This window comes from Pelodiscus sinensis, chromosome 5 (genome assembly GCF_052426305.1).
Source record: "Pelodiscus sinensis isolate ZL-2025 chromosome 5, ASM5242630v1, whole genome shotgun sequence".
NCBI classification, from domain to species: domain Eukaryota; kingdom Metazoa; phylum Chordata; order Testudines; family Trionychidae; genus Pelodiscus; species Pelodiscus sinensis.
This window is the reverse complement of record NC_143056.1, coordinates 101,992,353-102,018,557: the sequence shown is the minus strand read 5'-3', so window position 1 is coordinate 102,018,557 and position 26,205 is coordinate 101,992,353. Positions and strand designations below refer to the sequence as shown.

Below are 26,205 nucleotides of genomic sequence, written 5' to 3'. Positions count from 1 at the left end.
ACATTTACCAATGTAAAAACTGACAGAAAAATCAAAGAGTTCATTATGCTTTACAGTCATGACCAAAAACTTTTGGTCCATTTTATTTGGGGGTACACAAGCGAGACACAGATACAAAAATGCAATTTTATTCCTGTATAAGTTACACAAACATACCACAAAAGAATAAATAGAAAGTGCACTTTACAGCCCCAGGCCTACAAATAGATGTACTTTCATAGATCCCTAAACACCATCATTTTCCATTGATTGTAATGGGACTTGGTGCAGGGTCTGCATTAGCGCATCATCTGTTTGCAGCATCAGGGCTTTTACATTAGTAAAGGTATAGTGAAGATAATGAAATACAGCTTACTAGCTGCCAGGACATTTCTAATATTCAGAAGATTTGAATTTATATTTTGAAATTATTTATTATTTGTTCATTGTTTTTTCAAAGTGTGCTAGGAGACAAATAGACAAATTCTAGCGGTGTGCAAGCAGGGAGGTCGCCAACTCCCATGAAGTGCTGTGCCGTTGTGCCCTGCTCTGCCTTTATCTATTGATCTGGGCTCTGACTGGCCCTTTTTCCATTTGCTTCATTGCTTGGACAGTCCTTCTCACGTCCCTCCTTTCAGTCATTGCAAGGAGTGGGAGGTGTTTATTTCCCTGGCTGGCAAAATGGATCGGAAATATAGAGAAAGCTGTGCTTACTGAGACCAATGGTTCATCTAGTCCAGTATCTGGTTCTGATCGTAGGCGCTGGATCTGGGAGTGCTGCAGCACCCCCTGGCTTGAAATGGTTTCCATCATATCCTGAGTTTACAGTTTGGCTCACTTGCTCCCAGGACTCCCACCATACAATTGTTCCACCTGCCACATTCTGGTAGTGATATGTAGCAGAGGTTTTGGAGGAAGGTGTCAGAAACTATATATTAGAGGGATAAATACCAGGGAGGGAGAGGAATTATTTAAGTTTAATACCAATGTGGACACAAGAACAAATGGATATAAGCTGGCTAGTAGGAAGTTTAGCCTTGAGATTAGACGAAGGTTTCTAACCATTAGAGGAGTGAGGTTCTGGAACGGCCTTCCAAGGGAAGTAGTGGGGGCAAAAGATCTATCTGGTTTCAAGATTAAACTAGATGGGTTTATGAAGGGGATGGTTTGATGAGATGACATAATCTTGGTAACTAATTGACCATTCATTATCAGTGGGAAATAGGTCAATGGAGGGAAGATAGGAGTTACTATAGAGAACTTTCTGGGTATCTGGCTGGTGAGTCTTGCCCACATGCTCAGGGTTTAGCTGATCGCCATATTTGGGATCGGGAAGGAATTTTCCTCCAGTGTAGATTGGCAGAGGTCCTGGAGGTTTTTCACCTTTCTCTGTAGCATGGGGTACAGATCACAGCTGGAGGATTCTCTGCATCTTGAGGTCTTCAAAGTATTTGAAGGCTTCAATATCTGAGATATAGGTGAAAGGATTATTCTAGGAGGGATTGGTGAGATTTTGTGGCCTGCACTGTGCAGGGGGTCAGACTAGATGATCATAATGGTCCCTTCTGACCTTGAAGTCTATGAATCTATAAGTCTATGAAACTCCACAGTGGAAATCATGGAAAACTTTGAATATGGGGAAAGTTTCTTCCTTAACTCCATCAGTTAGAAGTTTATGCGCCAAAGCTTGAGGGTTTATATCCCTTGAAAATTTAGGTTTGGGAATTTTGTTTGTTATTCTTTTTCTACTTATAATTTATCTATAAACGTTATTATTCGTACAGATATTCATATCCAATCCCTTTTTTTAATTCCACTAAGTTCACAGTCCCTGTGTCACATTGTGGCAATGATTTCCACTGGCTAATGGGAACCTGTTGCAAGGATTTTATAATCTATTGCCCTTTTCCTGTATGTATGCACATGAGTAATGCTGCCTGCATAAATTGTTAGCCCTACATGCATAAAGTTACACACACATAGGGCCTAATTTAGTAAGTGAATAATTTACAGACAAAAATGGGGATGAAAATATTTTGTGTGAATTAACTTTAAAATCAAAATATCTGACCTATACCTCATTTCCACTTTATCTAACCTTGCACCTAGATACTTGCCATACAGTTCCTATTGTTTATGTCATACATCTTATCCTTTTGCTCTTTGTTGGATAATTAAACCTTTCCCTTATTTTAATATTATATTTCATCCTTGATTTTTCTATTGCTTATGAAATTAGTTTTAATTCTAGCCCTTTCCTTTTAATAATTTATAATCTTTTGCTTTTTGTGTTTAAATTGAAGTCATCTTATTTATTTGTATGTGTAATTAACACTTCCCAGATCTTTGTTTGAAACTGATATAAGCTTAACTTTATGCATTGTGAGCAGTGGATCAATGTGTGCAGAATTAAGCATATATTTAAATCCTCACAGAACTTGTTCTCTATTTATTATGGGATCAGATTCTGCCATCCTCATTTAGGTTGATTAGTAACTTATTCTGTGGATGATTCCACTGGGTTAAGGTGCCACTTAATATGGTTAAGAGTGGTAGAACTTGACTTTAAATTCTTTTCTTTTCTCTTAAATAACCGCTAAAGTTAAGTGGTAGAACCTGGTCTAAAACCCTGCCTTTAAAAACCATTTATATTTAAATCTCCTGCTTGTTTGGCTTTTAGACATACATGTTTAAATGTTAGAAATAAATGGGTCAAGTTAGCAATTGAATTAGACATTCAGAAATTATCGGCATTTGAGATGGGTGCAATTTCTTCATCTGTGTTTGTAAAGGACCTACCGCGGTGGCACTGCAGTCTTGGTTGATGCCTCTAGGAACTAATGTAATATACATACTAATAAAATGCCCTATCTGGTCAGTGCCTTAGACATGCGTTCACTTGGACTGATCAATGCTATGCGTCTTTCACTTGGACTTTGTTTTGAAGAATATGTCCCTGTAAGCTTTCTCCAGAACAATAGGTTTCTTCTGCACTGCTGCCTGCAAATGCCCAGGGAGCAGCCTCCGATTTCTGATCTCCCCCAGAACAATATCATCCTTCTTTCGGGGCCTCTGGGTCCTTGCATCCACCAATGCCTCGGGGGCACTGTGCACATCCTGCAGTTTCAGCTGAAGCCAATCCTGCCTCTCCACAGTATGCAGGTGCTCCCCAAGATTGTGCATCAGTTGCATCTCACTTACTGACCTCTTCCTGTATGAAAGGTGAACAAAGTAACAGTCTCATAATGGCCCTGCCTTGAATTCTTGATCTCCACTCAAGACCAAGTTTGGGAGCCTTTGCGTTCAGGGAAAGGCACATTTGTTCAACCTGGATCTTTACCCAGAAAGGGATATACTGTCTGAAAGTGGGAAGGGGAACAGTGATATGTGAATTGGTGGTGGAATTATTAGTGGGAGAAGGGCTAGAAGAGGGCCTAGTTTTGTGCCAATACTGTTTAGCCACTGACATTGTTTATTTTAATTCTTGTACTTGATGCCAGATTTGCGATAATGCGATAGGCATGTAACCAGTCAAAATGAAAGTAAAGAGAATTGGTAAAAATATCCCCAAATTCCAAAACGCGTAGCAGTATACTTACATTGCTGGTCTTCCATCAGATGTTGCAAAGATACAAATTGCATATATAACAATGGCAGTCTTAGCCATGTCTTTGATAGGAAACATGTTATCTGTAAGGACAGAACAAGGACATTTTTATATTTATGTTTCAATTATTTCAAATCCATTAAACTAGGAGAACAATTGGCGTTAGGTAAAGAGAAAATGTTCTGAAGACATTTACAGTTGGAAAAGAGACCATGTAAAAATATCTTTCATGTGTTGTACATAGAACAAGGAATTTAGGGATCAGAAGAATGGGTTCTATTCATAATCCTGTGTAAATCTCAAAACTGCTATATGCTTCCCCATGTTACCATGGGCATGATAATCTTATAAATATTTTTGAAAGTTTGTTTGTTTATCCCGAAAGATCTCTGAAATGGTAAGAGCTAAAAACAAAATTTTGAACGGATACTACTGATTTCCCAACTTAAATAACTGGATTAGTTATATGTCGAAATCGGTTCTCCCAGAGCCCCAATTGGGCCCACTGATAATTAGCTTTTAGTAGTGCCTGATCATAGGCATTTGCTGGATTCTTCTGTTAAGTGTTTAACATAAACTGCAACTACAAGATCATTTTCTTCTGGTTACGAACTAAGTAGTTCATCTGTTCTCCACTAGGCAATGCATTTTGTAAGCACAGCAGTAGCTATGTTAATTTCTTAAAGTAATATGATAAAAGAAAAAGTATTTCCAATAAAATGTTATGTTAAAGTAATTTACATAGCTCTTTTCCACACCTTTTGTTATCAAGAAGTGAGTTAAATGTAAATGCGTTTTGTAAGTACATCACTAACTATGTTAATTTTTTAAAGTAATATATAAGAGAAAAGTATTTCCAATAAAATATGCTATGTTAATGTAATTGACATAGTTTATTCATCACAGCTTTTACTGTATTTTCTCCGAGCGACATTGGGTATTTCTGCTAGTATATACACTTTTGGTATTTGTGGGTGCAAGGCAGAGTTTAGTTGCAAAGTGTTACTTACTCTGAATTTCTGTCTCCAGGAGATATTTGTGAAATCCTTGAAATACTTGCATACAGCTATGTAAATTGGAAAGAGTTATATTTTGTCTGCTTTTTTGGTGTTATTAGGCTGGATTTGCTGATTTTACTGATCGAACCAAGAACCTTGATTCTTTATGGCAGCTTTACACTGGCATAACTACTGAGCTCTGTTGTGTTAGTCCCTGTATAACCTAATGTGAGGGGGAAACCCCCCAGAATTTGGCCCTAAGTTTTTACAATTGCTAGTAAATAACAGAATTTCAGATTTCAATTTGAGTTCTTAGTGGTGATAGATAGAAATATATCTTTTGAATTGTAAGCCAAGCAAATTTGATGTGGAGTAATTGAGGCAGAATAAATGCAGGGGTATTTTACAATTTTATTTTATTTTTTACAATGCAGGGTTTTTACAATTTTATGGTTATTTTCCTGTTTTATCTTTTTACAGTTTTACTGCAGGTAAGAAAAGCTTTTACAGTACCACGTTTTAAATCATAGCATGAATATACTCAAAGCACAGCATCTAATTTACTATTTTAAGCCCATTGGTTGAATTCACTTTGAGATATGTGCATTCATAATTTAATTTTAAAAGGCTGATTCAGTAAACAACATTAAAAACAGCAGATTCTCATTTCATTCAATTTTTATGCTTAGTCTAATCAGAAAACAAAATACACAAACTGAATTATGATTTGTTATTAAATCACTTATCTAGTGCATCCTAAAAGAAAAATAAGGCATACTTACCAAATAATGTTCTAAACAGGCTTGTGATTCAGATAAGTCAGTAGCTGACCGTTTTTGATGTTGAGTATATTTAAAGACTACTGCATTGATCTAGTGGACCCCTTAAATGTAACTCTAAAATAGAACTTCTAAGTAACTAAGGAGCCCTTTTATTGTCTCAGTTGATGTCACTCCCAACACACGCCCCCTGATCTTCATCTACCAATCTTATGTTTTTTTGATAATTGGGCATTTAAAGAAAGAGACAAAGGAAAGTTTAGGCTAAAAGGAAGTATGCTGGGTAACTGAAGAAGTTTGACTTTTAAGAAGCTGAATTTGGGTTGGGAGGAAGATGCAAGTAAATAAATTTATGTCTGTGCCTTCATTTATTGATCAGCTTTAAATGTTAATGAGTCCACAGATGACTAATGATACTAATTTGAAGGTGAAGTGGAATGACCAAATAAAGTAAATGTAATCTTTCAGTAGCCTTTATTTTTCAGTCCCTAAATAGCTTATTCAGAAGAAGTCTTGTTATGCAATAAAGAAGAGAGAACAACTCTTTTCAATTTAAAAGTTTAATTCAGTACTGAAACTTGTTTTCAGTACTCATTTTTGCAAAATAGAACAGATTAATACTGATGAAATGGATCAAATATTCAAATATTTTTATAACTAAATTGCAATTTCTACTCGACCCACTCTGTTTCTTGGTTCTACAAAAAGATTTTTGACCTTTGTCATTCCTTACTCCTCTAAAAAGGGAAAAGAGTTAAAATTGGTATTTCCCAAATGCCAGCTATGGCTCCAATTCAGCAGGATACCCAAGCAGGTACCTAATTTTAAACATGTGAGTGGTTCTATTAACTCAAATGTCTACGGTCTTATAAATTAATAAAAGCAAGGTAGGGTCTTAATGTAGGGTGATTAATAACATCTTGCTGTTTGAGGTCTACGTATGCTTATATCTCTGTAGATTACAACTTATAGGACAGATGTTCAGAAGTTTCAGGGGTTAGCCGAGCTAGTCTGTATAGAATAAACTTAAAAAACAACGAATGGCCTGGTGGCATTTTATAGACTAACAGAACAGGACAGATGTTGTATCTAAAGGCCCTGCTTGCTTCTTATAGCAAAGAACTCCAATCAGATAGAAACTTGCACCCCATATATTCCCACTGAAGTCAGTGGGGGTATGTCTACACTACAAAGTTAGTTCGAACTAACGGACGTTAGTTCGAACTAACTTTCATAGGCGCTACACTAGCGCTCCGCTAGTTCGAATTTAATTCGAACTAGTGGAGCGCTTAGTTCGAACTAAGTAAACCTCATTTTACGAGGATTAAGCCTAGTTCGAACTAGCTAGTTCGAATTAAGGGCTGTGTAGCCCCTTAATTCGAACTAGTGGGAGGCTAAGGCTTCCCAGGTTTCCCTGGTGGCCACTCTGGCCAACACCAGGGAAACTCTATGCCCCCCTCCCGGCCCCGGAGCCCTTAAAGGGGCACGGGCTGGCTACGGTGCCCGTGCCAGGTGCAAGCCTGTCAGCACCCAGCCAGCAGACCATGCACCTGGCACGGATCGAGCCAGCCACCCGATGCCCCCCAGCCCTCCCCCTCTTCCCGGGACCAGGCTGGCGGCTCCCGGGAGCTTGCCCAGGACCGCAAGAGGTGGGCACCCGCCTGGGCTAGTGCGGACATCGTGGACCTCATCCACGATCTCCACACTAGGCACAGGAAAGTGGCTGGCTAGGGCAGGAGAGCTGCCAGCCTGGCCACCCAGGAGCAGGTGTGCATGAAAATCCATGGGGTCCACTGAGACCCCCGACCCTGAGCCCTGAGCTTACAATGGCCGTCCTGGGTCAGACCAAAGGTCCATCTAGCCCAGTAGCCTATCTGCCAACAGCGGCCAACCCTAGGGACCCTGGAGGGGATGGACCGGAGACAGTGACCAAGCCATTTGTCTCGTGCCATCCCTCTCCAGCCTTCCACAAACTTTGGGCAGGGACACCACTCCTACCCCCTGGCTAATACCACTCCATGGACCCAACCTCCATGACTTGATCTCACTTCCCTTTAAACTCTGTTCTAGTTCTAGCCTTCACAGCCTCCTGCAGCAAGGAGTTCTACAGGTTGACTCTTTGCTTTGTGAAGAACAACTTTCTGTTACTAGTTTGAAGCCTGCTACCCATTCCTTTCCTTTGGTGTCCTCTAGTCCTTCTTTATGGGAACTAATGAAGAACTTTTCTGTATGTACCCTCTCCACCCAACTCCTGCTTTTAGAGACCTCTATCCTGTCCCCCCTCCGTCTCCTCTTTTCTAAGCTGAGAAGTCCCAGTCTCTTTAGCCTCTCTTCATATGGGACCTGTTCCCAACCCCTGATCATTTTAGTTGCCTCCCCTCTCCCAGCCTCTCTCTTCCCCTCTCCCACCTCCTTTTCCCAGTCTCCCCCAGTTTTGTTCAATAAAGACAGATTCCATTTTTGAACACAATTGTCCTTTATTTTGTACATCAAGAAAAGGGGCTAGGGAAGGGTAAGTGGAAGGAGGTGAGGGAGGAATGGGGCACGAGCCCCCGATGGGGAGGACTGGGCTGGCTTTGTGGGCTTCTGGGGGTGGAAGCTCTCCTGCAGCCCCCCATTTGCCCCCTCTCCCCAGATGGCAGCCTGTGGCAAGTGCAGCCGGGCTGATGGCCGAGTGGTGTGATGTGTCCAGTGTGGGCACTCCGGGCACTCCAAGCCAGGACTGCTTTGCAAGCGGGGCACCCCTGAGAACTGTCTGTCTGGGGTCGGGGTCGGGACCCTTTAAGCACAGCCCTCGGCTAGCCTGAGACAGCATCTCCACGCTCTAAGTCCTATTCTGATGCCCTGCCGGCACTGCTTCCGGCCATCCTTAAGCCCTGTTCAGGGTCCACTTACTGTGGACATGCTAGTTCGAATTAGCAAAACGCTAATTCGAACTAGTTTTTAGTTCTAGACGCGTTAGTTCGAATTAGCTTAGTTCGAATTAACTAATTCGAACTAAGCTAGTTCGAATTAGCGCTGTAGTGTAGACATACCCTGGGATACTATGCAGGCTGGGAGAGACCCAAATCAGTAGGCTGCCACACCCTAGTAGAGGGCAGGTATTCAGGGCGCTGGGTAAATAGCTTTCTTTTTCCTGAATAAACTCCTAGAAACTGCTGCCATGAAATGAAGGCAGGCAGACACCTGGGGCTAGTTAATGACTTGCCTGAAGGTGCAAGCTAATCAAGTACCTGCAGTTGGTTAAAGCCTGGGGGCAGTGGTGGCCCGTCAATACAGGTGAACTAGGTGATCGCCTAGGGCGCCAAGATAAACAGCCATTGAGGGCTTTGGAGGTGGGGCACCGATTGTGCATTTCGCCTAGGGCACCAGTTGCTGGCAGCTCGTCTTGGGCCGCTCCTGCCTGGGGGCTGCTTTATAATGTTTCCCTCAGGTAAGGCGAGGGGAGATAAAGACTTACGGACTGGAAGGACGACATGTGGTACAGAAGAGCTGGGTGTGGGTGAGCTGAGGACTGGCTAGCAGATACCAGAGGGAAGGCACTTGGGGGGATCACTTGGGGAAGTAGCCCAGGCAAAAAGCTGCCAGGCTGAAAGAAAAACAACCCTGTCTGCTGTGGCTGCCTAAGGGTCCCTGGGCTGGAACCTGGAGTAGTGGGTGGGCCTGGGTCCCCCTCTCCAATACTCCCCCACACCAACACAGAGACTGCCCCAAGAAGGGAGACCAGGACTACAGAGGGGTTTTCACACTGAAACCATGATCTAGCCCAAGAGTGAGCAAGAGGCAACTAGCAGGCCAGATCCATCTTGCCAAGCCACCGGATCCAGTGTGTGGCTGCCTCACTGGCACCCTGACTACACAGCAGGGACAGCCGCTTTAAACAGCAGGCTGCTAATTGCTGTGCAGTCTGGAGAGGGAAGAGAAAGCTTTGTGCACTGTTCCTGCCCCCTAGCAAAATCCCCTAGCTTCCATTGGCCAGTTTCCAGCCAATAGGAGCTGAGAAATTTTTCTGAAGGCAGGGGCAGCGAATGAAGCCTCCTCCCTCTCTCCCTCCCTGTAGTGGAACAGAGCCATGTGGAGCAGCCAGCTTAGCACAAAGGCAGGTAGTCTGCAGAGCTGCTGGCTGGGATCCACCTGGTTAAGCACCTCCCAGCCAGAGCCTGTCTCTGGAACCCCAGCTCTTCTCTCCCTGCCAACTATCTGTCCCAGGCCACCACCCAAACCCTTTCCCCACCTCGTCCCAGGTCAAAACTCCCTCCCAGACCTTGCGTTCCTCCTGAATTCCTTCCCCAGACCAGAATCCTCTCTTGCACCCATACCACTCCTGAACCCTGCACCCCAAGCCTCCTGCCCCAGATTATAACCCCCTCCTTCACCCAAATTCCCGCCTGCACCTCAGTCCTCTATCCCAAGCTCCTTTCTACACCCGCCCATTGTCCCAGGCCCCATACCCCCTCCACAGAAGTCTTGGAGTGGCCCCCTTTAAAAATGATGGACCACTCCTGAACTAGCCTCTGATGAGTGACTCAGTAAGCTATGGTCCTTGCCTTTTGTAAAGAGAAAGAGGCTGTGTGGAGGGCCACAACAAGCCTATGAAGCAAACACTATCCACCAGTAGCGCAAGACCCACGGGGGACAGCCGGAGCTTTGCCATAAGGCATACAGGGATCCATCCATACAGACCATACTGCAAACTTCAGTAGTCCTATACTTACTTTATTTTCCATTGTACCTGCAAAAGGCTTCATCCTGAAATTCCTTTTATACAGAACTACCATTGATTTAAATTTCATAGCTTCCAAGATATGAAAGCTTGAAAGATCAAGCAAGGGTCTTTGTTTCATTTGGAGCAAAACAATTAAGAAAGTTGGACTCAATGATCTCCAAACATCTTTTCCAACCTTATGAGTCTATAATTCTATGAAAGTAAGCTGTACTCCATCTGAATGTTTTAATCAAAATATGGTTTCTGTTGCACGAGTCCTTTCTTGCTCTTATCCAGAGGAAATATTTGAAAGCAATTAAAAAGGAATTCCTATGAGGGATTAGCTGGAATGTAATGTAGCTGTTAATTATCAGAGGGGTAGCAGTGTTAGTCTGGATCTGCAAAAGTGACAAAGAGTCCTATAGCATCTTAGGGTATGTCTATACTAGCCTATCCCCCTAGTTCAAACTAGAGAGGCTAATGTAGGCATTCAAAGTTGCAAATGAAGCTCAGGATTTAAATATCCCAGGCTTTATTTGCATTTTCCTGTCCAGGCACCATTTTAAAATCCCCCTAGTCCGAACTAACTGCCCGCGGCTACACGCAGCAGTCAAACGTTAACTCAAACTAAGTCCTTAGTTCGAGTTAACAGTTACATCTCATTCCACGAATTACAAAAACAGTTTCTCCTCTCTTGGTGGTCACACTTCCAGATCAGCTGCTAGAAGTGGGCCTCATCCTCCCTGATTGAATTAACCTCGTTATCTCTAGCCTGATTCTTGCCTGCATATTTATACCTGCCTCTGGAAAGTTCCACTACATGCATCTGACGAAGTGGGTCTTTGCCCACGAAAGCTTATGCTCCTATACATCTGTTAGTCTATAAGGTGCTACAGGACTCTTTGTAGCTGTTGATGTTAACACAGTGAATGGTTTTGTTATTACTTTGTTATATACTATTTTGTAGTTAACTAGCAACTTCCATCAGAGAATTTCAAACTGTGGATAGAACCTCTCTGGTCCGGCAACGTTAGTGGTCCAGCATGATTTTAGTTAGCCAGATGTTCACTTATCATAGGTGTGGACAAGTTTCCTGTGGTCCCATAAAGTTTGTTTACAGCACCAGTCCCGGCTCTAAGTGTTCTGTGCTGTTATTTAGCTCTAATTTGCCTCTAACTGTCTTCTAAGAGTCCAATAAGCAGTGGAAGTGCTGGTAATGCTGCTAGACAATATTGACCTCCTGTGGCTTGGTAAATACACTGATTCAGCACCGGTTAGGTCCCAAGGGCACTAGAAAGGTTCAACTTGTACTTCATAAGCCTGATCCTGGGGAGCTCTACAGCGTGCTGAGAGATATAAAAATGTAATCCTTATTTTATGTATGGGTAAACTGGAAGTACCCTGAAATAGCAATTCTGCATCTTTAAATGTGCCCTTTTTTTCAAAATATATTTTGAAATAATGGGAGTGCTATTCCAGCATCCCTGTAACCCTCATGTCATGAGAGTTAAGGGATTTGTTGGAATACCATTTCATTTTGAAATTTGGCATTGTGTAGACAAGTGCCAAACTTCAAAATAAACTATTTCAAAATTACCTTGAAATAAGCTACACAATTTCAAGCTTAGGGTGCTGTGTAGACATCCCCTGAGTGACAGAGTGATTTGGGACTCTTCCAAGACAGTGAACAGAGCCCACGGGCCTTAATGTCTAATTTTCCATATAACGATTAAGCAAGAATTCTGCCTTCTCCTTCAAAATAAAAGTTGCGGAGTGCACAAATGTTTGTCTAGTTATCATTGCACAAAATTTGGTGAAATGTCACATCCACCCACAATTACTTCTAAAATATAATTTATTCTTCTCTGAAGTTCTTTAATAAGAATGTTAGTTAAACTAGATAATAGAATCATAGAACACTAGAACTGGAAGGGACATTGAAAGATCATCAAGTCCAGTCCCCTGCCCTCACGACAGGACCAAGCACCATCTAGATCATCCCTGATAGATGTCTGTCTAACCTGGTCTTAAATATCTCCAGTGATGGAGATTCTACAACCTCCCTAGGCAAATTATTCCAGTGTTTAACTACCCTGACAGTTAGGAAGATTTTCCCAATATCTAACCTAAACCTCCCTTGCTCAATTTAATCCCATTGCTTCTTGTCCTATCCTCAGAGGCCAAGGAGAACATTTTTTCTCCTTCCTCCTTGTAACACCCTCTTGAAATGTGGTGCCCAGAACTAGACACAATATTACAACTGAGGCCTAATCAGTGAGAGGAAAAATGACTTATTGAGTCTTGCTCACAACACACCTGTTAATGCATCCCAGAATAATGTTTGCTTTTTTTTGCAACAATGTCACACTGTTGACTAATATTTAGCTTGTGGTCCACTCTAACCCCTAGATCCCTTTCTGCAGTACTTCTTCCTAGATAGTTGCTTCCCATTCAGTATGTGTAAAATGGATTGTCCTTCCTAAGTGGAGCACTTTACATTTGTCTTTATTAAACTTCATCCTGTTTACCTCAGACCATTTCTCCCATTTGTCCAGATCATTTTGAATTATGACCCTATTCTCCAAAGCACTTGCAACCCCTTCCAGCTTGGTATCATCTGCTAACTTAATAAGTGTACTCTCTATGCCATCATCTAAATTGTTGATGAAGATATTGAACAGAACCGGTCCCAAAACAGGCTCTTGCAGAACCCCACTTCTTATGCTCTTCCAGCAGGATTGTGAACTGTTACTCTTTGAGAACAGTTATCCAGCCAGTTATGTACCCAGCTTATACTAGCCCCATCTAAATTGTATTTGCCTAGTTTATTGATAAGAAGGTCATGAGAAATCATATCAAATACCTTACTAAAGTCTAGGTATACCACTTCCAGTGTGATGGTGATATTCTTTTGTATAGTGCATATATAAGTGGCAAGTTATTTGGTTCTGTGAAAACTTGGTATAAATCATTAACATTAGGTGCAAAAATTCAGAGATTGTCCTCCCTGACAGAATGTAATTGACTTTTGTGACTGGTTTCCAATGTTTTTACAATGTAAAATGTCTGCTAAAATTTATGAAATAACATACAGAGGTGTATCCGACTGACTGGTACTATAACATCAGACCTGTTTAATCATCACAAAAGCCAAGTCTGCTGTTCTCAATCTACCATCATTGATCTTAGAAATGAAACAATATGAAAGTAATCAAACGTGTATTAGAATAAGAGCTTCTCCATGACTTCAGGCTTTTTAGCTGCAGGCATCAGACGATAGAAAGGCGCTCCAGAGGGAGAGGGCTGAGGGTCCTGGCACAGAAGATGTTGGAGTCTCACTGTGTGAGGGAAGTGCTGACTACAACCTTTTTCTCTGAAGAGCTTGATCAAGCATAGAAACACCTTTACCCGACCTTCCCACACTGATTGCACAGATACTTGAGCCAAGTCAGCATGACGAAACTATGTTCTCTTCTGCCAGCTTGCCTTGTGCTTGTGCCCCAAAGGCTCCAAGCTGGGAAATAAATCATATTCTCGTGAGAATTGTTTCAGATGCAGGCAGAGGATGGTCACATTCATAAAGTGCAGATTTTCATACACCAGCATCCATCCTGCACTGTATTCATTTTGGCAGAGAATGGGCTCATATTCAGCAGAGAGTGAGACTCATGCTTAAGAGCTTAGCTGGCGCAAGGCTGGAGTGCACAGCACCTTGTTGGATAGACCCCAAGCGACTTGAATAAATGATCACAAATGTAAGGCCTTCGGAAGCTGCGGGGATGCGCTCATGTGAGAGTGCATATTTAAAACACTCCTTACAGTTCAGTTATTAAGATACATTATTTTCATCCGAGTTAGACTTTTTATCTGGGTCTTGACCGGATGTCTATATATATGGACACTGGACGCTCCTGCATAATACACATTCTAATCCTCACCACAGCTAGGAGGGTATGAGTACAGTTCTGTTTCCCGGGGAAGGAGGAGGGGAAAGGATAACACCCTTGAGCAGGGTGGTGGATGACTGTGGTGAGGCAACCTTTCTAAATGTGTCTGAGGAATGTTTGTCTTGACACAATCTGGATCCAAAGTGACAGTGAACTCTTTAGATCTTCACTTGATTGACAAGATTTGTGGCTTTTTAAATGCCTCAGCCACATGTCGGGTAATTGATGTAGGCAATGTGATGTATCTTTAGATGTCTCCTGGGTTATTGCAGGTAGATCAGGCGTTAATCGAATGGCAGATTCCAATTCATGATGAAAAAGAGAAAGGCTTCATCTCCAATTCAGAATGAGGCTAATACAGTTTTTAGCAAATGCCAATGACAGTATGATGCAATTCATTTAGTAGCAGCTATCGCTAATTCTGAGTTCAGAAATAATAGCTTGCACCAGTATTTCCTGGCAGGTTTATAGCACCTTTCATCTAAGGCTCTCAAAGTGGTGTGTAAATGCCTGCATTCCCTCCTTTCCCTGGCAAGGAGATACATGTGATGATGATATTTAGATACTAGGGAAATGTGGGTAATGGGAAGCTAAGTGCTGAGGTCACTCAGCATCATGTCAAAGGAAAAAAGAACCCAAGCACCTTGGCTCAGTCACGTGTGTAAGCGCACTACCTGCCATAGATCAGCTTGGCACTAATCAGTAACCCAGATTATTTCTAGTGTGCAGTGATTTAATGCAATATGTGATGTAACCAAAAGGGTACCTAGTTTAACCTTGCATATAGCACATCCACATTGTCGCCCTTGATCAGGCATTTTCTGAGGGGCTTTACAGTGGACATGCCATCTTTGATGATATGCTCATGAATGTATGAGTCTTTGCTCTCTGCATGCCACCGTACCCTTTGATGGCCTGGAGTTTCTTATAGCATTACATGGCTGTTTTGAAGCCTAAATGAGGGACCGTGGTTACCTCATCTCTCTCTAATGAAAAGAATCTCAAGCTTGGTCAAAATACCCAGAGGAATGCTGCAATAGCTGTTATGGAAAATCATGAAGATGAGGTACATCTTACTCTCTACAGAGACGTGCTTCACTGATCAATAACAGAGATGTCACTGTGTATCTGAAACAAGAAAAACCTTACTTGGTTTCAAAATCAGTATATACATATATATGACTTGTTTGTGATTGTATACCTAATGTCTAGTTATTTATGGAATTGTAGAGAAGGAAAAGGATTGCAATTTTGGAATTAAAATTTGGGTGAATTACTATAGTAAAGTGAAGTCTGCACAAACATGAGATTTTAGTATTTTTACTCTTCACTGATGATACATAATTAATACAAAGCATTTATAAGATGTTCATTCTGTATATCTGAGGGTGATATTGAGACCTGGTGTCAGATAACCAGAAGTTTGGTGTCTGATCCCAAATTTGAAAATGTCTGTAGGTCAAATGCTAGTCTTAAATACTTTTAACAATGTCAAAAGTAGCTTTAACGGGGCCTGTTTTCTTTCTGTCACCCTAGGAGTGGACACACAATCCCTGCACAGCCACTCATGCTTGGATTACACATGGTTAAAGCATAAGTAATTCCAAAGGGGTGTGTGTGTGTAAGAGGTCAGGAAGACTCCACCCAGGAATGTCTGCCCTGTTGTTGGGGCCAAGGAAGAACTTTGGACTGTCAGTAGTGTGAGATTTGGCTGGCTTGCACCATGGCTGGATCTCTCACTTTGGGCCGTTCATGCAAATGGCACATTCCTCTTGACTTAAACACGACTTGGAGAACCACCAGAGAGTGAACTTGAATTTGGCCCCTTAATGCTAGCCAAGACATCAGTTTATTATTACAGAATGTGAATTTTTACAAACAGAAGATCTTATGAAGTAGCTGGTTTTTAGAGTGGTTGCAGCAGAAAGTTACTTTGCTCAAGCCAGTGAGGGTATGTCTACACTACAGCACTAATTTGAACTAACTTAATTCGAATTAGTTAATTCGAACTAAGCTAATTCGAACTAGTGCATCTAGACCTAAAAACTCGTTCCAATTAGCATTTTGCTAATTCAAAATAGCATGTCCACATTGAGTGGACCCTGAACCAAAGTTAAGGCTGGCCGGAAGCAGTGCCGGCAGGGCATCAGGTTAGGACTTAGAGTGTGGAGCTGCTGTCTCAGGCTAGCCGAGGGCTGTGCTTAAAGGGACCCAATCCCCACCCCGGACAGACAGTTCTCAGGGTTCCCCGCTTGTTTGTCTACCTCGATGAGGGACAGCAAAGCAGTCCTGGCTTGAAGTGCACTGAATGCCCACACTCGGCACATCACAACACTCAGCCATCAGCCCGGCTGCACTTGCCGCAGGCTGCCATCCAGGGGAGTCAATCGGGGGGCTGCAGGAGAGTTTCCACCCCGAGGAGCCCGCAGAGCCACTCCAGTCCTCCCCATCGGGGGCTCGTACCCCATTCCTCCCTCACCTCCTTCCACTTACCCCTCCCTAGCCCCCCTTCCTGATGTACAAAATAAAGGACACGTGTGTTCAAAAATAGAAACTCTCTTTATTTAACAAAACTGGGGGGCAGCGGGGATTAAATTCTGGGGAGACTGGGAAAAGGAGGTGGGAGAGGGGAAAAGAGAGGGTGGGAGAGGAAAGGGGGAAACCTGGGAGGAGGGAGCTGGAAGGGGGAAGCCAGGAGAAGAAGGAGGAGGGGAAGTATCAAACTATGATACGCCATATCTTCAGTATTGTGTACAGATGTGATCTCCTGACACCAGAAAAGAAATTTTGGCCTTGGAATGGGTTCAGAAAAGGGCAACTAAAATGATCAGGAGTTTGGAACAGGTCCCATATGAAGAGAGGCTAAAGAGACTGGGACTTTTCAGCTTAGAAAAGAGGAGACTGAGGGGGGATATGATAGAGGTCTGTACAATCATGAGTGGTGTGGAGAGGGTGCATAAAGAAAAGTTCTTCATTAGTTCCTATAATAGAAGGACTAGAGGACACCAAATGAAATGAATGGGTATCAGGCTTCAAACTAATAACAGAAAGTTCTTCTTCACAAAGCAAATAGCCAACCTGTGGAACTCCTTGCTGCAGGAGGCTGTGAAGGCTAGCACTATAACAGAGTTTAAAGAGAAGTTAGATAAAGTCATGGAGGTTGGGTCCATGGAGTGGTATTAGCCGGAGGGTAGACATGGTGTTTGTGGAAGGCTGGAGATGGATGGCATGAGACAAATGGCTTGGTCATTGTCTTCAGTCCATCCCCTCCAAGGTACCTAGTGTGGGCCACTGTTGGCAGACAGGCTACTGGGCTAGATGGACCTTTGGTCTGACCCAGTACGGCCATTCTGATGTTCTTATGTTCTAAGCTCAGGGCTCAGTGTCGGGGATCTCACTGGACCACCTTGATTTTCATGCAAACCTGCTCCAGGGTTTGCATGTGGCCTTGGGTGGCCAGGCTGGCAGCTATCCTGCCCTAGACAGCCGCTTTCCTGTGCCTAGTGCAGAGGTCGTGGACGTTGGAGGCCTCCCTCCAAACCTGGATGAGGTCCATGATGTCCGCACTAGACCAGGCAGGCCCCCGCCTCTTGTGGCCCTGGGCAGGTTCCTGGGAGCCGCCAGCCTGGTCCTGGGAAGAGGCAGAGGGCTGGGTGGCAGCGGGTGGCTGGCTGGGTGCTGGCAGGCTTGCACCTGGCACGGGCACCGTAGCCAGCCTGTGCCCCTTTAAGGGCTCCGGGGCCGGGAGGGGGGCAGAAGAGTTTCCCTGGTTTGGCCCAGAGTGGCCACCAGGGAAAGCTGGGGAGGGCTAGCCTCCCACTAGTTTGAATTAAGTGGCTACACAGCCCTTAATTCGAACTACTTAATTCGAACTAGGTGTTAGTCCTCGTAGAATGAGGTTTACCTAGTTCAAATTAAGCGCTCCGCTAGTTCGAATTAAGTTTGAACTAGCGGTTTGCCTGTGTAGCGCCTATGAAAGTTAATTTGAACTAACGGCTGTTAGTTTGAATTAACTTTGTAGTGTAGACATACCCTTAGAGGGTAGCTATTCAAAAAGAGGGAAATTCACCCTTGTGCAAATGGCCAGCACAAGGCCCATGCACGATTTGGGATCTATGTGAGACTTCAGAGGTTCATGTGTCTTGTGCTGGGCCTTTACATAAAGGTGAGTTTCACCCTAAAAGCTCTGTCTGTGCTTTTCAATTCTTCACTTTCATGAACATACATCAGATTACTTCTGTTACACCAAATGACTTAAGTCTCTAAGAATTAAATCATTTGTAATAAAATGCTGGCTGGGTGGGTAAGTATTTCATATTTTTGAAATATAATGTCATGCTTATCAGTTCTATTTAGTGGCCAGGCCAAAATAGCTAGATCCCATTATCCCATTCTCTCATTTTATTCCAGCATCTCTGGCTGTTAATCATATCACTGTTCATGATGCTATTACTTATTGTTAAATCTACAGTCTTTATGGTCTGTGCAGTATTTATCATCAAGACATAGTGCCATTTACTGTAACATATGCTGCCTTTTTCTAGTAGAGTTCTGTTTACATGTTTTCCTGCTGTCTTCTAATTAGAATTTGTGGGACAAATTCTGCTCTTAGTTATACCAGAGTAAATAAGATGTCAGACTGCCTATAATGTGATTTTTATTTGAGTAAGAATCCTTATGCTCAGAGGAGTAAATCCTTCCATTGCACTAACAAATATACCTTAGTACAGTGATTCTCAACCAGGAGTATGAGTACCCTGGAGGGAACACAGAGGTCTTCCAGGAGCTACATCAACTCATCTGGATAGTGGCCTAGTTTTACTACAGGTTCCCTTAGACACACTAGTGAAGTCAGTACGAATCAAAATTTCATAGAGTGAATGTTTATAGTGCTTTTTTACTACATATTGAAATGTACATACTGTAAATCAATGCTTTCTTAAATGGACTTATGGACATAAATGTACATAACTCAAAGGTGCTTTGAGCAAATTACATCATGTAACCTGTCAATTTTTATGTCTTAATCCGCTGGATCTATTAATCTCATTTTGGTGTATGTATCACTCTTGTGTATATAATTAGACATATGGAGTGTGGAATGATTTATGGTTTTAAATGTGTTAATGGAAAGTGATAAGGTTGTTACTCTCCTCCCTGACTTGATGACCAACTGTTAAACAATCTCTTTTGTCCTTTAACAAAATACAGGACTATGTAGCACTTTAAAGACTAACAAGATGGTTTAGTAGATGATGAGCTTTCATGGGCCAGACCCACTTCCTCAGATCAAATAGTGGAAGAAAATTGTCACAACCATATATACCAAAGGATACAATTAAACACATATGAAAAGGACAAATCAAATTTCAGAACAGAAGGGGAATGCGGGGGGGGGGGGAAGGTAAATGTCTGTGAGCTAATGGTATTAGAGGTGATAATTGGGGAAGCTATCTTTCACCTCTAATACTATTAGCTCACAGATATTTACCTTCCCCCCGCCCCCACATTCCCCTTCTGTTCTGAAATTTGATTTGTCCTTTTCATATGTGTTCATTTTTTTTTAATTGTATCCTTTGGTATATATGGTTGTGATTATTTTCTTCCTCTATTTGATCTGAAGAAGTGGGTCTGGCCCACGAAAGCTCATCACCTAATAAACCATCTTGTTAGTCTTTAAAATGCTGCATAGTCCTGTATTTTGTTTCAGCTACACCAGACTAACATGGCTACATTTCTATCACTTTTGTCCTTTAAGTCTTAGCAGTGGTTGGTCTGGGGAAGTCACACATCCATCCCAACTGGCCAGGTGACTTCCCATGCAAGTGGAGAATCTTTAAAAACATCAGGAAAGTAGGAGTCTTTGGGCTGGCTGGATATACCCGAGGAGGGTGAACCAGAGACACCAGGGTGAGGAGCAGCTCTGATTTGGAGCCTTTGCTGGAAAAGAGACAGTTTTAGGTGAATTTATAAGTAGTTTGTGCTGAGTATTTTTGGGGTCAGAATTAGCTGTGTGTTATTTTGTTACTTTTGATTTGTAATCTACTTTGTTCTGCCTGTTCTCATTTATTACCACTTAAATCCTACTGCTTGTACTGCATAAAATCATGTTTATTTTCTATCAGGCCTAGTATAAATAGCTGTTACCTGGGTGAGGGCAACGAGGGTGTACATTCCCCCTTTCACAGTTAAAGGGGGCTTGTCCATTGGGGCGGGGGGTGAGTTGATCCCATCTGAGGTGTAGTATCCCAGGAATCTGGGACCTAAACTGCCCTATCCTTGGACCTGAAGAGGTTCAGTGTCTGTGCTGCTTCTCGGTGGGGGCAGGGACCTCAGCTTGGGGTCTTGGCTGGGGGAGACCAGCACAGCTGGCTCAGCAGGACGGGACAGTGAGGAGCTCCAGAGCGTGGAAAGGTAAGTTTCAGTGGCCATGTCAGCATCCCGGGAGGTACCCCCGAGGGGTTGTCTGTGACCTCCCCCCATCACAAGTATATTCCAATTGATTTATTTTATAACTATATGGTATAAATAAGGAAGTCAGCAGTAGTAGTGTTCTGTGACACTTTTCTGTTCTTCTATCTGACTTTGTAAGTAGATTTAAGTGAAGTGAAACTTGAGAGTACATAAGACAAATCAGAGACCTGAAAGTGGTACAGTGGTCCAGAAAGGTTGAGTATACAAGTCCAGATGGAATGATAGGCAGGTGTGACCGAGTGTGTGCGCCCTGCACTGGAACAGAAAGGGTTAAAATCTTGTGAGCAGAGGAGGTCCCACCACTCTAGTATAAAAGGCAGCAACTCTGCTCATTGTGGGCTGGATGCCAGAGGAGGACCTGCTGCAGGAGCTCCAGAGGTAACTCAGCCAGAGGCCTGGATAACAGGAACCAACTGGTCCCAAAAATGAAAGATGCACACACATATCAGTTTGACCCAACAGAACCTATTCAGGTAGGGGCTGCCAATGTTGCATAAAGCAGTCTTCCATGAATCTGAACAGTACAGTATTGAATAGGGGTTGGTCTATGTGTTTTATACGGGCAACAAGAGTCTCCCATTCTTGCTGATCAAAAGCCATTTCAAGGTGAAACTTATATATTTTTGCTATCCTTGCAGATGAGTGGATAAGTGCTGAGTAAATTGTCTACAGCTTGATGACACAGCATGGGAATGGCCAGATCATTTTACAAATGAATGACATATCAAACCTTAGCTTCAATGAAGAACAATTCTTGTAAGTGGTAAGGCTGCAGTTTCTGGCCTAGAAGTATATAAACAAATTGGTTGTCTGGAAAATAATTTGGCTTACAAAAGGCCCTACTGTGCTAAGTGGTACAGACAGGCCCTGCCCTAATGAGTTTACAGTGTAAATGAAAAGCAACATGTGTGAGTGAGTTTCTCATCGGTACTTCCTATTGTTAGAGTAACAAAGGCTACAGTAAAAAGGAAAAAAATATTATTCAAGTTAGTGCAGATGGGACTTCTGTAATAGTGGTGACCTTTTCAGTTTAATACAAATCATAACTGTTTAAGAGCTGTTTTTAAGCATCATTGACAAAGACAGTACTTAACAGGAAGTTAGGCAACGGCAAGAATGAAAGAAGTGCATGTGGTAGAGGAGAAGGTCAGGAAGATAGCACGGGTGGTTGATTAGAGGAAAGGAAGGAGAGTTGATGTAAGGATCAGATGAATAAGTGGAGGTGGCATCATGAGGTATGAAAAAGCAAAAAGTGTCAATAAAAACATGCTGGATGCAGAGAGCCAGTTGAATGATGACAGAATCTATTTAATGCAGTGAACTGGTTGGAGTGGGATCTGCTGGAGTTCACCTTTCAGCCCACAAGCAGTGCCTGTGGTGAAGAGCAGCCAGAAACCTGGTAGTTGTGAAGCCCTGTGCTGGTTATAGAACCATAGAATCATAGAACTGGAAGAGACCTCAGGAGGGCATCAAGTCCGGCCTCCTGCCCAAGGCAGGACTAATCCGAACTAAATCAACCCAGCCAGAGCTTTGTCAAGTTGAGACTTAAAAACCTCTAGTGATGGAGATTCCACCATCTCCCAAGGTAACCCATCCTCCTCCTAGGGAAATAGTTTTTCCTAATATCCAACCTAGACCTCTCCCACTGTAACTTGAGACCATTGCTCTTTGTTCTACCATCTGTCACTACTGAGAACAGCCTTTCTCCATCCTCTCTGGAACATCCCTTTAGGAAGTTGAAGGCTGCTGTTGAATCCCCACTCACGTGCAAATGAAGGCCGGGATTTGAATTTCCCGGGCTTTATTTGCATAAGCCGTCCGGCGCCATTTTTAAATGCCGGCTTGTTCGAACCCCGTGCCGCGCGGCTACACGCGGCACGGGCTAGATAGTTCGAACTAGCTAGCCATTCCGAACTATCTGTACGCCTCGGGGTTCGAACAAGCCAGCATTTAAAAATGGCACCGGCCGGCTTATGCAAATAAAGCCCGGGAAATTCAAATCCCGGGCTTCATTTGCACGTTCGGTATGCATACATTACCCCACTAGTTCGAACTAGCGGGGTAGTGTAGACATACCCTCAGTCTCTCCTCCTAGGTTATATGCTCCAGCCCCTAATCATTTTGGTTGCCCTCCGCTGGACCCTTTCCAATGCGTCCATGTCCTTTCTATAGTGGGGGGGCCCAGCACTGGACACAGTACTCCAACTGTGGCCTCATCAGAGCCTAATAAAGGGGCATAATTACTTCTCTAGATCTGCTGGCAATGCTCTTCCAAATGCAACCTAATATGCCATTAGCCTTCTTGGCCACAACGACACACTGTTGACTCATATCCAGCTTCTCATCCACTGTAATCCCCAGGTCCTTTTCTGCAGAACTGCTACTTAACCATTGGATCCCCAGCCTGTAACAATGCTTGGGATTCTTCCCTCCCAAGTGCAAGACTTTACACTTGTCCTTGTTGAACCTCATTAGATTTCTTTGTGGCCCAATCCTCTAATCTGTCCTGGTCACTCTGAACCCAATCCCTGCCCTCCAGTGTATCTACCTCTCCCCCTAGCTAAGGGTATGTCTACACTACAATGTTAGTTCGAACTAACGGACGTTAGTTAGAACTAACATTCATAGCCACTACACTAGCGCTCCGCTAGTTCGAATTTGAATCGAACTAGCGGAGCGCTTAGTTCGAACTAGGTAAACCTCATTTTACGAGGATTAAGCCTAGTTCGAACTTACTAGTTCGAATTAAGGGGTGTGTAGCCCCTTAATTCGAATTAGTGGGAGGCTAGCCCTCCCCAGGTTTCCCTGGTGGCCACTCTGGCCAACACCAGGGAAACTCTATGCCCCCCTCCCGGCCCTGGACCCCTTAAAGGGGCACGGGCTGGCTACGGTGCCCGTGCCAGGTGCAAGCCTGCCAGCACCCAGCTAGCAGACCCTGCACCTGGCACGGCACAGAGCCACCCACCCGATGTCCCCTAGCCCACCCCCTCTTCCCGGGACCAGGCTGGCGGCTCCTGGGAGCTTGCTTTGGACCGCAAGAGGCGGGCACCTTCCTGGGCTAGTGCGGACATCGTGGACCTCGTTCACGATCTCCGCACTAGGCACAGGAAAGTGGCCGTCTAGGGCAGGAGAGCTGCCAGCCTGGCCACCCAGGAGCAGGTTTGCATGAAAATCAAGGGGGTCCACTGAGACCCCCGACTCTGAGCCCTGAGATTAAAATGGCAGTCCTGGGTCAGACCAAAGGTCCATCTAGCCCAGTAGCCTGTCTGTCGACAGCGGCCAACCCTAGGGACCCTGGAGGGGATGGACCGAAGACAGTGACCAAGCCATTTGTCTCGTACCATCCCTCTCCAGCCTTCCACAAACTTTGGGCAGGGACACCACTCCTACCCCCTGGCTAAGACTACTCCATGGACCCAACCTCCATGACTTGATCTCACTTCCCTTTAAACTCTGTTCTAGTTCCAGCCTTCACAGCCTCCTGCAGCAAGGAGTTCCACAGGTTAACTATTTGCTTTGTGAAGAACAACTTTCTGTTACTAGTTTGAAGCCTGCTACCCATTCCTTTCCTTTGGTGTCCTCTAGTCCTTCTTTATGGGAACTCATGAAGAACTTTTCTGTGTGCACCCTCTCCACCCAACCCCTGCTTTTAGAGACCTCTATCCTGTCCCCGCTCCATCTCCTCTTTTCTAAGCTGAACAGTCCCAGTCTATTTAGCCTCTCTTCATCTGGGACCTGTTCCCAACCCCTGATCATGTTAGTTGCCCTCCCCTCTCCCAGTCTCTCTCTTCCCCTCTCCCACCTCCTTTTCCCAGTCTCCCCCAGTTTTGTTCAATAAAGGCAGAGTCAATGTTGGAAGAAACGTTATCTTTATTTTGTACATCAATAAGAAGGGGGGCTAAGGAAGGGTAAGTGGAAGGAGGTGAGGGAGGAATGGGGTACGAGCCCCCGATGGGGAGGACTGGGCTGGCTCTGCGGGCTTCTGGGGGTGGAAGCTCTCCTGCAGCCCCCCGATTGCACCCTCTCCCCAGATGGCAGCCTGCGGCAAGTGCAGCCGGGCTGATGGCCGAGTGCTGTGATGTGCCCAGTGTGGGTACTCCGGGCAATCCAAGCCAGGACTGCTTTGCAAGCGGGGCACCCTTTAGAACTGTCTGTCCGGGGTGGGGGTAGGGACCCTTTAAGCACAGCCCTCGACTAGCCTGAGACAGCATCTCCACGCTCTAAGTCCTCCTCTGATGCCTGCCGGCACTGCTTCCGGCCATCCTTAAGCCCTGTTCAGGGTCCACTCAATGTGGACTTGCTAGTTCGAATTAGCAAAACACTAATTCAAACTAGTTTTTAGTTCTAGACGCGTTAGTTCGAATTAGCTTAGTTCGAATTAACTAATTCGAACTAAGTTAGTTCCAATTAGCGCTGTAGTGTAGACGTACCCTTAGTGTCATCCACAAACTTGCTGAGGGTGCAATCCATCCCCTCATGTAGGTCATTAATAAAAATGTTGAACAAAACCAGCCCTAGAACCGATTCTTGGGGCACTACGCTAGAAACTGACCAGCAACCAGACATCGAGCTATTAATCACTACCTATTGGGCTTGACAGACTAGCCAGCTTTCTATCCATCTTACAGTCCATTTATCCAATCCATACTCCCTTAATTTGCTGGCAAGAATATTGTGGGAGACCACATCAAAAGCTTTGCTGAAGTCAAGGTATATCACATCCACTGACTTTCCCATATCCACAGAGCCAGTTACCTCATCATAGAAGCTAATCAGATTGGTCAGGCATGACTTGCCCTTAGTGAATCCATGTTGACTATTCCTGATCACTTTACCCTCTTCCAAGTGCCTCAAAATGGATTCCTTGAGGATCCCCTCCATGATTTTTCCATGGACTGAGGTAAGGCTGACTGGTCTGTAGTTCCCTGGATTGTCCTTCTTCCCTTTTTTAAAGAGGGCACTATTTTTGCCTTTTTCCAGTCTTCCAGGATCTCTCCCAATCTCCATGAGTTTTCAAAGACAATGGCCAAAGGCTCCGCGATGACATTTGCCAACTCCCTCAGTACTCTCGAATGCATTCAATCTGGATCCATAGATTTGTTTATGTGTAGATTTTCTAAATAGTTCCTAACTTGTTCTTTCCCCACCAGGGGCTGTCCACCTCCTTCCCTTACTGCGTTGTCTAGGGCATTTGTCTGGGAGCTGAACCTGTCCGTGAAGACAGAGGCAAAGAAAGCATTGAGTACTTCAGCTGTTCCCACATCATCTGTCACTAGGTTACCTGTCTCATCCAGTAAGGGCCCCGCACTCTCTCTGATCACCCTCTTATTGCTAACATGCCTGTAGAAACCTTTTTTGTTACCCTTCACATCCCTTGCTAACTGCAATTCCAATTGCGCTTTCGCCTTCCTGATAACTCCTCTGCATTCTCAAGCAATATGTTTATTCTCCTCCCTAATCATCTGTCCACTTTCCACTTCTTGTAGTCTTCCTTTTTGTGTTTAAGCTCACCAAGGATGTCCCCGGTAAGCCAATTTGGTCACCCACACAATATTTGCTTTTCTTGCTGTGCATTGGGATGGTTTCTTCCTGTGCCTTCAATAAGGCTTCTTTAAAATACTGCCAGCTCTCCTGGACTCCTTTCCCCTTCATGTTAGCATCCCAGGGGATTCTGCCCATCAGGTCTCTGAGGGAGTCAAAGTCTGCTTTTCTGAAG

General features: G+C 43.9%; 1 protein-coding gene across 1 annotated transcript; it reads right to left on the bottom strand.

Moving 5' to 3' along the window:
* Nucleotides 1–260: 260 nt before the first annotated feature.
* PTH (parathyroid hormone) lies at nucleotides 261–3,664 on the bottom strand. Its single transcript, XM_075926047.2, has 2 exons — nucleotides 3,579–3,664; nucleotides 261–3,190 (listed from the first exon to the last, which is right to left on the bottom strand). The coding sequence occupies exons 1-2, from the start codon at nucleotides 3,662–3,664 to the stop codon at nucleotides 2,905–2,907; spliced, it is 372 nt and encodes a 123-aa protein (XP_075782162.1). The 3' UTR covers nucleotides 261–2,904.
* Nucleotides 3,665–26,205: the final 22,541 nt, after the last annotated feature.